At 34.9% G+C, this 12,891-nt stretch overlaps 2 protein-coding genes and 2 long non-coding RNA genes across 4 annotated transcripts; 3 read left to right on the plus strand and 1 right to left on the minus strand.

The window, feature by feature from the left end:
* Nucleotides 1,836–4,115, plus strand: LOC109947582. The gene is made up of 2 exons (XR_002270344.1): nt 1,836–3,088; nt 3,712–4,115. It is a non-coding gene; the product is annotated as an uncharacterized LOC109947582 (long non-coding RNA).
* Nucleotides 5,823–7,053, minus strand: LOC18785264. The gene is made up of 2 exons (XR_002270017.1): nt 6,977–7,053; nt 5,823–6,103 (listed from the first exon to the last, which is right to left on the minus strand). It is a non-coding gene; the product is annotated as an uncharacterized LOC18785264 (long non-coding RNA).
* Nucleotides 7,620–10,659, plus strand: LOC18785703. Its single transcript, XM_007219426.2, has 4 exons — nt 7,620–7,747; nt 9,025–9,127; nt 9,880–10,028; nt 10,350–10,659. The coding sequence occupies exons 2-4, from the start codon at nt 9,028–9,030 to the stop codon at nt 10,425–10,427; spliced, it is 327 nt and encodes a 108-aa protein (XP_007219488.1). The 5' UTR covers nt 7,620–7,747; nt 9,025–9,027; the 3' UTR covers nt 10,428–10,659.
* On the plus strand, nt 11,018–12,488 carry LOC18786037 (agamous-like MADS-box protein AGL61). The gene is made up of 2 exons (XM_007220953.2): nt 11,018–11,076; nt 11,404–12,488. Exon 2 carries the CDS (start codon nt 11,472–11,474, stop codon nt 12,228–12,230), a length of 759 nt encoding a protein of 252 aa, XP_007221015.2. The 5' UTR covers nt 11,018–11,076; nt 11,404–11,471; the 3' UTR covers nt 12,231–12,488.

Genomic DNA, 12,891 nt, shown 5'->3' on the forward strand with positions numbered 1-12,891 from the left:
ATTAGTGAAGATTACGTAAAATTTCAGCCAAGTATTGTTGGGAGTTACCAAAGAAGCAAATGGTAGTGGTTTGAGGTACCTATATAACTAGAAAGAAAAAATATTTTTATTTTATTTTTCAACTAGTTATCTTAAGTTTCATACTTATACTGTATTATATTTCATGTTTAGAATTGTCTTAGAGCACTTGATAGAACTCACATTCCGGTAACAGTATCGGTCGAAGAAAGACCAAGATATCGAAATATTTAATTTCTGTCATTTATAATTTACATGAGCTATCTAAACATTGAAATTTTGAATTTCTGTCGTTTACAAAATTCGACATACATAAATACAAACACTGAAATCTTCAATTGCTAGAATTTAAAATGACAGAAATCCAAATACTGTCATTTTAGAATTCTATCTAATTTGCAATTCCTCATTCCAAACGGAGGAAAGGTGTCAAGCGGGTTGTGTCTAGAGTCGGCCACTTAATGAAAGGGTTAGGTTGAGCATGTCCATTCATAAAAATTAATAAGTCTTGTGGCCCTAGCTCATATAAGACCGGGCTTGTATGGACCACTGAACGGGCCAATATGGCCCACCCCAAGCTCAACTTATGTATTGCATTTTCTGAATTTTTATTTTTGACAATTTCATTTCAATCTTTTTTTAACAATTATATATATACTAAAATTATTATTTAATTTATATTTTAAAAAATGTAATTTTTAAAGTGTATTATTAGAAAAAAGAAATATACTTAAATTTAAAATATAATATAATACTGTTATGTATTACTTTTATCTAAAAACAAATATAATTGAATAAATGAGCTTTAAATAGGTTAGCTCAGCTAGTGTTGAATAAATGGGCCTTTTTAATTAGACCAGACTCATGTCGTACTGAGTGTTTTTTAATCGAGCCAAACTAGTGTTGTGCTATAGCTTTTTTTAATCAGGCAAGACTCATGTCATGCTCGGGTTAGCCCAATCTATTTGATATCTCTATTCAAATTCTAGTGGAAAGATATTTCTCTTTAGGAAGGCTGGGCCCTACAGTACTATTTCGTAAGCTCGTTTCATCTGAACCATTTATCTCATTCTAGATCAAATATGGACCATTAATCAAATCAAAGACTTTTGACTTGATATAGGCCTTTGGATTGGTAGCTAGGAATGCATCTGGGCTATCTAGTTTGAAGCTACCATGGACCTCCCCATATTTGGTTGAAAACTCATCTTTTGATATGAGCCTTTGATTAAATATTCAAATTAATCCGAGCCATTAGGGAATTCTATAAATACCTCTCTTCTCCATTTTTCTTCACACCAAAACCTTCAAACCATTACTCCTTCTCCTCCACCAAAATCACTATTCTAACCTTCCTCGAGTCACTATTCAACTGAGTTACTATTCACATACACTATTCATCTACTTTCACAATTCACTTCCCTAAGCTAGTAGCTACAGTTCCCTATTATTTCCGGAAGTTACTATTCACATCAACTTTACTATTCATCACTTCTCCAACCGAGGTAATCTCTATTCCTCATCTCGTTTTTCATTTGCTTTATTTTCGTATTCCTGTTCCTAAAGCGTTATTCTACCAAATTTAAATTGTCAAACTTAAATTAATTTCATTTTCTAACTGATCAATTTTCTTAGTTACTTCTAAAAATAAGATCCTTATACCGTTACTCTACCCAATTGAATTCTTATCAAACTTAAGAATCTTTTTTTTTTTTGGTCGAAAAACTTAAGAATCTTATTGCCCTATATTTTCCCGTTTTCTTTGACCGGACCCGATTATACCTTTTCATATTCCTCTGGTCCATATGTGGAAAAAATAATAATAATTTAAGTTTGACAATTTTAATCAAGCATAATAACGTTTTACATACATGAATATAGAATTAAAGAAAATGAAAAACGAGATAAGGAATAGAGATTAAGGAACTCAGAGGTATTTTTGGTGAAATTTCAAAGTAGGGAAAACTAAAATAGAATTGACACGTGGCATTTTCTGATTGGTTGGAACACATCACACGACCACGTGTCATTGTGTGATTGGTTGGCAAATATCAAATCATTGATTAAGTCTTTGACTAGGTTCTATAGTACTATTTCGTGAACTCACTTCATCTCAACTATTGATCTTATTATAGATAAGATTTGGACCATTGATCAAATCAAAGAATTTTGACTTGATCTGGCCTTTGGATTGGTAGTTGGGAATGTATCTTGGTCGTCCATCTTAAAGCTACAATGGACCTCCCCACATTTTGTTGAAAACTCATCTTTTGATCTGAGGCTTTGAATTAAATATTCAAATCGATCCAAGCCGTTAGGGAATTCAATAAAGACCTCCATTTTCCTCTATTTTTCTTCACACCAAAACTTTCAAACCATTACTCCTACTCCACCAAAATCAATATTACGACATTCTTGGGGTCGCTGTTCATCTAAGTTATTATTCACAGACACTACTCATCCGATTTCACTATTCACTTCCCTAAACTTGTAGCAATCGTTCCGTATTCATTATGGAAAATTACTATTCACATGCACTTTTCACATCGGGTTTCATTATTCATCACTCCTCCAACTAAGGTAATCTCTATTCCTTATCTCGTTTTTTGTTTACTTTAATTATGTATTCCTATTTCTAAAGTGTTATTCTGCCCAATTTAAATTGTCACACTTAAATTAATTTTATTTTCTGAATGGTTAATTTTCTCAGATATTTCTAAAAATTGGATCCCTATGCCATTACACTGCCAGTTTGAATTCTAGTCAAACTTAAGAATCTTAGGGCATGTTTGGTATGGCTCACTAAATGGGACTGTGCTATATTGGACCTGAAGCCCATGTTTGGTTAGCAAGAGGACTAACTTAAATGGGACAGTAGAGCCCAACAGTAAAAAAAATGCCTCACTCGTTCTCCTTATACAAAGAAGCTCAAAATGGGTTCGCAAAATAAGCCTTCGCTATATTGAACACGCCTCTCTCCAGTTCGCGACTCCTTCTCTGCGACTCCGTCTTTGCGACTCTACCTCTCTTTCGTTCAACATCGACTCATCTTCTTCGAATCTTGACACAGGTAAGTTTTTCTGGTCTTTCCCTTTGGATACCTCTCTTATTCCTTCTTCCATCTCTTTGATTTTTGCAAATCTCCTCAACAATTTTGACTGTGCTCTGAGAATCTCTCCTTCCTTTTCTCTGTTATTTTCTTATTCTCTTCTCTAATTTTCGTAGAATCTGTAGTGACATATATATATATACATGATGTTAATTGGCAATTAATTTGCAATTGGGTATTTCAGAAAACCTAGAAATTCAAAAGTAGAGTAGACTTTTGGCATGAATCTTGACCCAGGTAGTGAAAGTTTGGGTATAGCTGTTTGTGTGGTTTTGCTTTGGTTATTGTCAAAGCTCTGGTTGTTGTCAAAGTCTGGGTATAGCTCTGGTTATTGTCAAAGCTCTGGTTATTGTTATCATAAATTCTCTCTCTTCACAAATCATGCGATCATAACAGAATTAATGGTTTGAAATTGTTCTGAATGATCTGGAATAGTATGTTTCTTTTAAGCCCTCTCGTGTCAAGCATATGAATTTTTGTCATTCATTTTGTTTTCTCATGGTAGAGCACAAAGTTGCATTTAGTTTCCTACAATTTTCACATCAGCACTAGCTGAATTATTTTTTAATTGTAAATTGTTCCAGGTGGCGGACAATTTCTATAGACCCAATTTGAAGAAAGCAGCTCTTGCCAGGGTAAGTGTTGGTCACAGGAGTCTCAAGGTCTCCGAGTCTGGTGTCAAGAAGAGGAATAGGCAGGTTGTCAAGACCCCTGGTAGGAACAAGTTTTTTTTTCTTCTTCCAATGTATTAATTTTTGAGAACCGATGATTGCTTTTGTACTTAACATAGCTCTAACTGCAAACTGGATTTCCATCGCAATTGTCCAGTGTTATATGTAAGTATACTTGTAGGCAAAGGTGAAATTTGGAAAACGTGATTATGCTACCTATACCCAGCAATGAACCAATGACAAAATTTGCTTGAAATCGTGGTACTAATTTAGTTGTGAGATTGCTTGTATGAGAAAAATTCAATTGTTGATCATTATTGGTTTCTTGGATAGTTGTAGACTTACATATCTATTAGTGGGGAAGATGCGTCATCTTCTACTATGTTCATTTGGTGTTTTTAGTTTTACTTTTCCAAGTTCAGAGAGATATGATTTCCCATTTTATATTTATCTCTAGAGGACTTTGGAAACTTTTGCCCTTTTAATGAGAAAGGGAGGCTCCCTGTTTGTTTTTTATCACCAAATTTTGCTGAGGATTGATTTGGTAATACTATGCTCTAATATGTAGTTTTCAGAAATGTCTTAGTCATAGAGTTTTGGATGCAACTCTTGTTTAAATCCTAATTCTAGTTTACCAGGTTAAATGCAAGGTATAAAGAATGTTTGCCTATATTTTTGTCACAATTTTCTGAGTTATCTATTTTATCCTCAGCCAACATATTTTGGTATAATAACATAATATCACATGGTAAAGATTCAATTAATTAAATTCTTTATGTTTGCATACAAATAATCATGCATAAAATTGGTGGAATTTATAATTTTAACAACAAATAAAAAGCCTTTGGTTTGGAGGAAAGAAATGTACATGTCAATTTGGTAATTATAATAACAAAAAAAATTACATTAATTATTTAAAAATTATTAATTTTAAATATTAAAATAATTATTTTTTAGTCCGACACAGCACCAAACATAGGTCTTCCCTATTTTTACAATCCAGTTTCTTAGTCCGACGCAGCACCAAACATAGGTTAGTACTTAATCCAGCTTAGGCCAATCCGAGCTAATCCGAGACAGTTCCAGGATTTAGTCCAGTCCATGGCAGTCCGCCGTGCCAAACGACCCCTTATGGCCATATATTTTCCCGATGTCCTTGGACTATAATATCCGGACCCGATTATACCTATTCATATTCCTCTGGTCCATATGTGAATAAAATTCATTTAAGTGACAATGTAAATTGAGCATGATAACGCTTTAGAAACATGAATATGGAATTAAAGCAAATGAAAAACGAGATAAGGAATATAGATTAATTTGGTTGGAGGAGTGATGAATAGTGAAACCTGATGTAAATAGTGCCTATAAATAGTAATTTCTCGAAATGAATAGGGAATGACACCTACTAGCTTAGGGAAGTGAAGAGTGAAATCGAATGAATAGTGTGTGTGTGAATCTACTCATATGAATAGTGACTCGAAGAAAGTCAGAATAGTGATTTTGTTGGAGGAGACGGAGTAATGGTTTAAAGGTTTTGGTGTGAAGAAAAATGGATGAGAAGGGAAGTATTTATAGAATTCCCCAACAGCTCGGATGAATTTGAATATTTAGTTTGAAGGCTTAGATCAAAAGATGAGTTTTGAACCAAATGTGAGAAGGTCCATGGTAGCTTCAAGATGGATGGCCCAGATGCATTCTCAACTATCATGGACTTCCACATATTTGGTTCCAAACTCATCTTTTGATATGAGCCTTTAAATTAAACATTCAAATTCATCCGAGTTACTATTCACTTCCCCAAGCTGGTATTCTAGGAAGTTACTATTCATGGGAGACTATTCACATTGGGTTTCACCATTTATCTCTATTTTCTTATCTTGATTTTCATTCGCTTTAATTTCGTATTCCTGTTTCTAAAGGGAGAAGGAACTGCGTGAAGATTGCAACTACAGCATAGATGTTTCTTAGAAAAGTAGTGTTTTTCGCCCTTCGTATTCCCAAATAGGATTTGTATCCAAGGGTGACGGTCTTGCAAGTTCTTTATAACCATTACAAATAGTTTTGCTATACAGTGCACAACACAAGCAAACAAGGTCAAACTTGTAATGCATCCGTCATTGACTAGATTTATAATCAAAACTAAGATAAAAGAGGCTTCAATTATTTGAGTCAATATCCATGCCATTTACGGATTTGCTCATTCTAAAATCAACGACAGCCTTGTCAAAAGTGCTCCTCACGTGTTGGCAAATCACCATGAGATCCTGGCATGAATCGTTGAACACATCTTTTGCTGCATCACCTGTTATAACTACCAGTCTTGATCTCTTGGACTACAGAGGTCCAAGAGATTTGTAGTCACTCACCGTTGGATGTAAATTCAACGGTTCACTCACTCTTGCACTCCTTTTAAGAAACTTTTTTGAACCATTGGATTAATATCCAACGGTGGGTGACCACAATCTCTTGGACTCCTGTGGTCCAAGAGATCGAGACTGTTATAACTACTTGACAAAAACCAAGGAAGTTAGTATAATTTTGATTTATATAACTACTTGTCATTAGAGACGAAGGCTACATTTTGGTAAATTGGAAGGGATCGAACCCCTAACGTATCCTAGTCATAAACCTTCTTCCCCACTCCCCCCATTTCATCACCATTCACAACCAGGGCTAGCCCCAAGGTTAGATAACCAAAGCAGGACACCTTGATGCATTAATTACCAAAGTAGAACTTTTAATGGGTACAAATAAATTATTCTTGAGATTCAAATAGGTCTCTTCGCATACATGTTCAAGTAAAAACTCCATTAGAAGTAACAGAGAGCCCACAATTCTGTAGTGTACCAATTAAGCAGCTGTTTCTCTGGGCATCTAAAACTGCTCCTGTCAATTACTTGTTTCAGACTCCAAAACTTTGCTCCAATTAAGAGATAAAGTTTAAGCAAAGTATCAAATACACAACTGGAATATTTTGGAGGTATGACCAACTGAATAGAAAATATTGTTGTCATATCGACAATGTAAGCAAAAATCATCAGTATCAGATCTCTACCATAAAACAAATAAATAACCAACCAAAAATAAGCTCAAGGCTGCAATCATGGGACACATAGTTGACAGAAAGAAGAAAATTATACTAGTTCGTATACATTGCTTACGGCAAGGCATTTACCTGTTGTCTGAATTCTGATATTAACTCGGTTATCCGAGGGATGAGGAATGCTGTACCCACAAAATTTTGTTCTTGGACTGCAAAACATTACAACTAAACTGTTATTGCCAATGCCATCACTACTAATTTTTTGATCACTACTAATTACATCATCATTTTCCACTTAATCCTATCTTATAGCAAGATTTACTTCAACACAGAAAATTTGATAAGGATTCAAAGGATGGTATGTATCAATAAACTTGTAAAGCTTTATGATTTATTTCAATACCCAAAAAAAAAAAAAAAAAAAAAAAGTTATAGGAGAAGCAGATTATTGATGCATAGCAACAGTAAAAAATTTACTAAAAGTACTTATAAAATAAGTAGAAAGCACTTGCTCCTGATTCAAAGTGAGGCGGCATTTGCAAATGTATAATCCTCATCAACCAAAGAAAATGTAGATTGGCTGGGATCAGTTAAGGACCCGTGTTCCATTTCTTACAAAATCCCGCCTACCAAGAAAAAAGAACAATGTATGCTCTCTCTCTCTCTCTCTCGAGCGTTTAGGCCTTTAGGGTTCATGGTTTTGGTTGTGCATTTAATCGAAGTTTTCAAGATACCGATATTGCCCTCATTTTTGTAAAATGACATTTTTGCCCTCCACCTTACTCACTCTCCTTTCGGCCGGTCTTCAAACTCAAACCTTGCGTTTTGGGTTCTCTCCTCTGCCCACTGCAGCTTGTTTCTATCAAACGAAAAGCTGATCTTTACTCTCTCTCCTACCTACAGGTACCATTCTCTCTGTACTCAAATACCTTCCTTTTCCATTTACTTTTTCTTTTCTTTTCAAAATTATAATATTAAGTTAGGGTTTTATGTGTAGAATTTTTTCTTTCCTGCATTTTCTATCTTGTATAATTTTCATGATTTGGGGCATTGTCATGATTTAGGGCGAATATATACTTATGGGTTTAGGATATTTTTTGCTCTATGCATTTTCATGGTGTAGGGCTTTAGTATAACTGTAAGGCTTCTTGGTACAAATGGAGATAGGAAATATGATTGATTTTTTTTTATAGAAAAAAGTCTCGCAATTTGATGATAACAGGAACTGAGAGACATATCTTGAACTTAGTTTGATTTTAGTGTTATTGGTCTGAGTTTGAGTTGGCAAATTAACCATCCCAATCAAATTCGAGATGAACTCGATTAGGGGTTCAACGTGCCTAAGTTCCTTTTTGGTTGGTTGACAAAAATTCTGAGCCCTGACGTTAAAACCTTTATCCAAAAATTTATGTTCCTTAATCACATTCATGGTTGTAACTCTGACTGCAAGTATAATGAAGAAGCAACATGTAGCAATGTTGTATTTGATGCTTTCTAAAACTTCAAGCACTTAGAAAAAAGTTCTCAGTAAGAGGCTGAAAATTTATGCACTCACTGAGTACTTTTTCCAGTCATAAATCTCTGCTTAGAGTTAAGTTTTTGCCCCATACATGACAGTGAGAGCATGGTTTCAGTTGCCACGTGGATGTTAGAAATGGGCCACCAAGTTTTTTGGTAATCTTTTACTCAGATGTGCAGGTGAAATTAACTAGGCATGCTCTTGAATATCCAAGTGAAATTCCAATACAATTATCCCACTCGAAGTTATAACTTCAATCTCACTAAGACAAAGTATGTCTATTGTCAACTTAACGCCAATTCAAAAAATCAACCGAAGTATTTTCGTTTCTGCCCCTAATGAGATTTCTGTCCAGTCAATGTAACTCGTCTAAAATTTTAATCTTAACGTCACCATGTATTGAATATGGAATGTGAGAGAAGCCCAAAGTAATACCATGCGCCTATCAAAGTAAATTAACAATCTCTTCAATATTTTGTACCAAATCTGGTCCTTGATTTACTGTCTTCTTAGTTTGCAAGGTTTTGGATTTGAGTAGGCTAGATTTACACTTTGGGGAGCTGAATTCAGTGTTGTTGTGTGTGTGTGTTCAATTCTTCTAGATATGTATGTACACACTCATTTGTTTATACACGTTAATTTGAACAATTCTATTCAACAGAAGATGGCATGGAGGCAAATGCTATTCAACTCAAGAGCAATTTTGGGACCATATTTAGCAACCGGATCCGCCAGATTCTCCACAAAATCAAACCCATACCTAGGTAAGTAAAGATTTTGATTTTAGGCTTTAATACGCAATTATTGATCCTTCCACTTGTCTTTGGTTCCCAAGAAAATGATAGAAAATAAGATTTCTGGGTTTCATGAATTTGTGATTTCCTTTTCTTCAAAATTAGAAGATACACTTTTTATTTGGTTAAGTAGCTATGTGGCAGTGGAGGTTGTGTTTGGATGCTTTAAAAATGAAAGAAGATGAAAAAAATGGGAACATAAAGTTTGGGTTTTGTTAATGCTCTATATTTAGGTTTCGATAGAAATGAGAAACTTTGTTGGTCACTTCACCAAAAACAATAAAGAAGAATGGCCCAAGAAGTGTTGTTATGCTTCTGTTGGCTCACCACTCAGTTGCTGAAAAAGTTGGGGATACAAAAGGGAGGCAGGTGAAATCTTGGGTTTTGTAAGGTCATGTTTCTTGTTTATTTAACTGTCAATTTAATGAGTAATTTTTTTCTATTATTGAACATCACACTTGGCTTCTGTTTTGTTCTTTTCGTTTCAATTAAAAAAAGTTGTGCTAAGAGATTGAGAACATTGAAGGGCATGGAAGGTGAATCATTTTGTGTAAAGCTTAGCTTATAGTTATATGTTGTAGGCTTAAATGCGCAGTCCAAGTGTCAGAATAACAAACTTTTCTTGACGTTTTATTAGAAATTTAGGAGATAAATTTTCGAAAATTGGGTTTAATTCAATGGAAAACCTTCAAATTGGGGTTGTGTGGTTGTTTTTCTTGCAGTGAAAGTTGGAATACCAGAGTTTTTGAATGGAATTGGCAATGGAGTGGAATCCCATGTGGCCAAGCTTGAAGCTGAGATTGGTGACTTCCAAAAGCTGCTTGTCACTCGTACTCTCAAGCTGAAGAAACTTGGTGTCCCTTGCAAACATGTAATCAATCTCTGAGTTGATCACTTACTTCGCAGACACACACACCCACCGGAGATTAATATATTAAAGTTTCTGTTTCTAAATTCTTGCAATTTAGGAATGTATAGCTATACTATACTAAAGCCTTGGAATCATCTTTATTGTTTCTTGTTTGCTTTGGATCCGTCTCAGTAATCCTTCCTTTATGCTGATGAACAGATGGAAATAATAACTTTGTTTCTTCTTTTTTCTTCATAAAAATGAAAGAAATATAATTCCGAGGATCTTAATGTTGTTTTCTTGGTGGTTTAGAAATTTGATATTGGATTTCTCTTTTTGCAGAGGAAGTTGATCTTGAAATACACCCACAAGTATAGACTGGGACTCTGGAGACCACTAGCTCAGGCGATCAAATCTTAGTTAGTTTTGGAGTAGTGTGTAGTTTACACAAAGATTTTGTCTGCTGCCAAATGTTACTGGCAGACACTCGATGTATGGAGCTGTGAAAGAAGAGAGTTTTTGTTTTCATGATATTCTAGTCTTTCTTCACCCTATTTAAGTTTCATCATAAAGTTCAACGGTAGTGTATGATGTACTGGATTTAATTGAGCAATCTACCTAGGTGGTTTCACCAGAATCCTTGTTTCATATCTTTGGTGTCCAAGTGCTCTGACTTATAGCAAACTGGTTTAGGAGGATTACAAAATCTGTTGGTATTGAAGGGTCAAATGTTTATTGATTTGTTAAACCTTTTATCTATGTGACACTGACTGTAGTTTTTAATTAAAATACCAGATTATTTAAAAAATTCTCTGCTCAAGTAATAAACAGTACATATTAGCTTATTCAAATTGGTGAGATTATTCAGTTATAAGTGGCTGCAGATTGGCAACATCTCATCCTTTTCCTTAGCATTGTTGCTTCTCTTTCCTAGATTTCGTATTTTCACCAAGTCTTGGTTGCTAGCCTCCATATGCTCTTAGGATCCAGTAGCTCTGCATGGTTGAACATTTTTTGTGCCTATTTTCAAGAGTTCAGACTGGCTCGAGTTCAGTTCAACCAGGCTAAGGTGCGATTATGATTTCAGTTACGACGTCCTTATTAACGTCTTGTTCTTTTTGTTATTTTAAATACAAGCGATAGTCTAAATGTATGGTTCTCAAAGTAGAGAATTTAGCCAATTCCTTTTCTTGTTTTTTGTAATCAAAGTAGACCGTGGTACTCATTGACTTCCAAGGTTTAGTCATATAATTGTGTATTTTATGTAAATCATCAATTGCTTATTTATTTATTTTTCTGTTAAAATCATCAATTGCTTATTAGTTCCGTAGTAATTGCATATATTTTAACTGAAAAAAACTCATAACTCCAAAAAGATTTTGTGTTAATCATGCAGGTAACAGAGCATTAAGACCCCATTTGACAATAATATGCCCAGCATAACTGCTATTAATTCCAAGGGAAATGACAAAGAACTATACAACCCTGTATAAATACATGTTTTTAGATCCCCCTCCAACCATCCCAATCTCAACAAGCTTCCACTGTCTCTCTGCCTGGCTCTTTCATATTAATATATATATATATATATATATATATATCCTTCCAATTTCTGCTATGGTTATGATGAAGAAGAAACCAGGCCAGGGACGCCAAAAGATTCCAATTGCCAAAATAGCCAAGAGAAGTAATTTACAAGTCACATTCTGTAAACGTCGTTCAGGGCTCTTCAAGAAGGCTAGTGAGCTCTGCACCGTTTGTGGTGTTGAGATTGCAATAGTTGTCTTCTCTCCTGCCAATAAACCCTTCTCCTTTGGCCACCCTCATGTTGAGTCCATCCTTGACCGCTTTCTTTGCACTCCAAAACCTTCCACAGACTCTGATTTCACTTCTCAACAACTACTTGTTGATCAGGCTCAGGGCTACATGAGTGACAGTGGTGTTCATGAGCTTAATATGGTATTAATTCAGACTCAAAAACATTTGGAGGCTGAGAAAAAGCGAGGACAAGAGCTTGACGAGATGAGCAAAGCCGGCCAGGGATCATCGAGACGGTGTTGGTGGGAAAACCCAATTGATGAAATGGGACTGCATGAGATACAGATACTGAAGGCTGCAATGAAGGAGGTCAAGAAGAATGTGATTGAACAAGTGAACAAGATTTTGAAGATCCAGTCTTGTGCTGCCATCAATTCTCAGTACCACTCTTCGGATGAATGGTAATCGCTAAACAAAGTGATGATCATCTATTTGAAAGCAAACCCGCAATCAAATTAGACCTGCTGGTTCTTTGATCCCTAGTAGTGCCTATAACTTTGGTTATGTGCATGGTCTTGTCTGAATTTTCCTTTCTGTTAATGCTTTTCCGTCTTTTGAAGGCAGTGATAAAGCTAGCAGCTCGTTAGGCTAGCTGGTAGTCTTGCATCTGAGTTCGATCCCCTTCCTTAGAAAACTTAAAATTATCGCTTGTATAAAAACAAATTTTGAAAAGTTATATTATTATCATCATTATTAGTATTAGCATTGATATCTATAGCTACTTATTTTTGGTTGTTCTCTCTTTCAGTTATGGTTGTAAATGAATTAATAATTACAAGTTTTTAATTAGGAGATTCACTATTATACCAAATATAAAGCATTTACACTGGCTAGTTAATAACGTAATATATACAACTATAAAATGAGATTTTCTATAAAATCATAAGATATTATGCCTATAAACCAAAAAGAAGAGAGAGAAATTGGAATGAACTTGGCTATGCTCCTGGAAGACAAAAATATTTTTCTTATATTGTCCAAACATCGGCTGTATTTTGCAAGTCGTCACATATTTATTCGTCACATTATATATTTTTAGAGCGTCGCGGATAATTGCCGGAAATCT

The sequence above is a fragment of the Prunus persica genome, chromosome G2 (assembly GCF_000346465.2).
Source record: "Prunus persica cultivar Lovell chromosome G2, Prunus_persica_NCBIv2, whole genome shotgun sequence".
Classification (NCBI taxonomy): Eukaryota; Viridiplantae; Streptophyta; class Magnoliopsida; order Rosales; family Rosaceae; genus Prunus; species Prunus persica.

Bases quoted from the DNA above. Each gene is read 5' to 3' on its own strand.
- LOC18785703 (XM_007219426.2), top strand. From the start codon at position 9,028: ATGGCATGGAGGCAAATGCTATTCAACTCAAGAGCAATTTTGGGACCA. The intron at 9,128-9,879 runs GTAAGTAAAGAT...TTTTTCTTGCAG, and splicing joins AAAATCAAACCCATACCTAG to TGAAAGTTGGAATACCAGAG. The intron at 10,029-10,349 runs GTAATCAATCTC...CTCTTTTTGCAG, and splicing joins TTGGTGTCCCTTGCAAACAT to AGGAAGTTGATCTTGAAATA.
- LOC18786037 (XM_007220953.2), top strand. From the start codon at position 11,472: ATGACAAAGAACTATACAACCCTGTATAAATACATGTTTTTAGATCCC.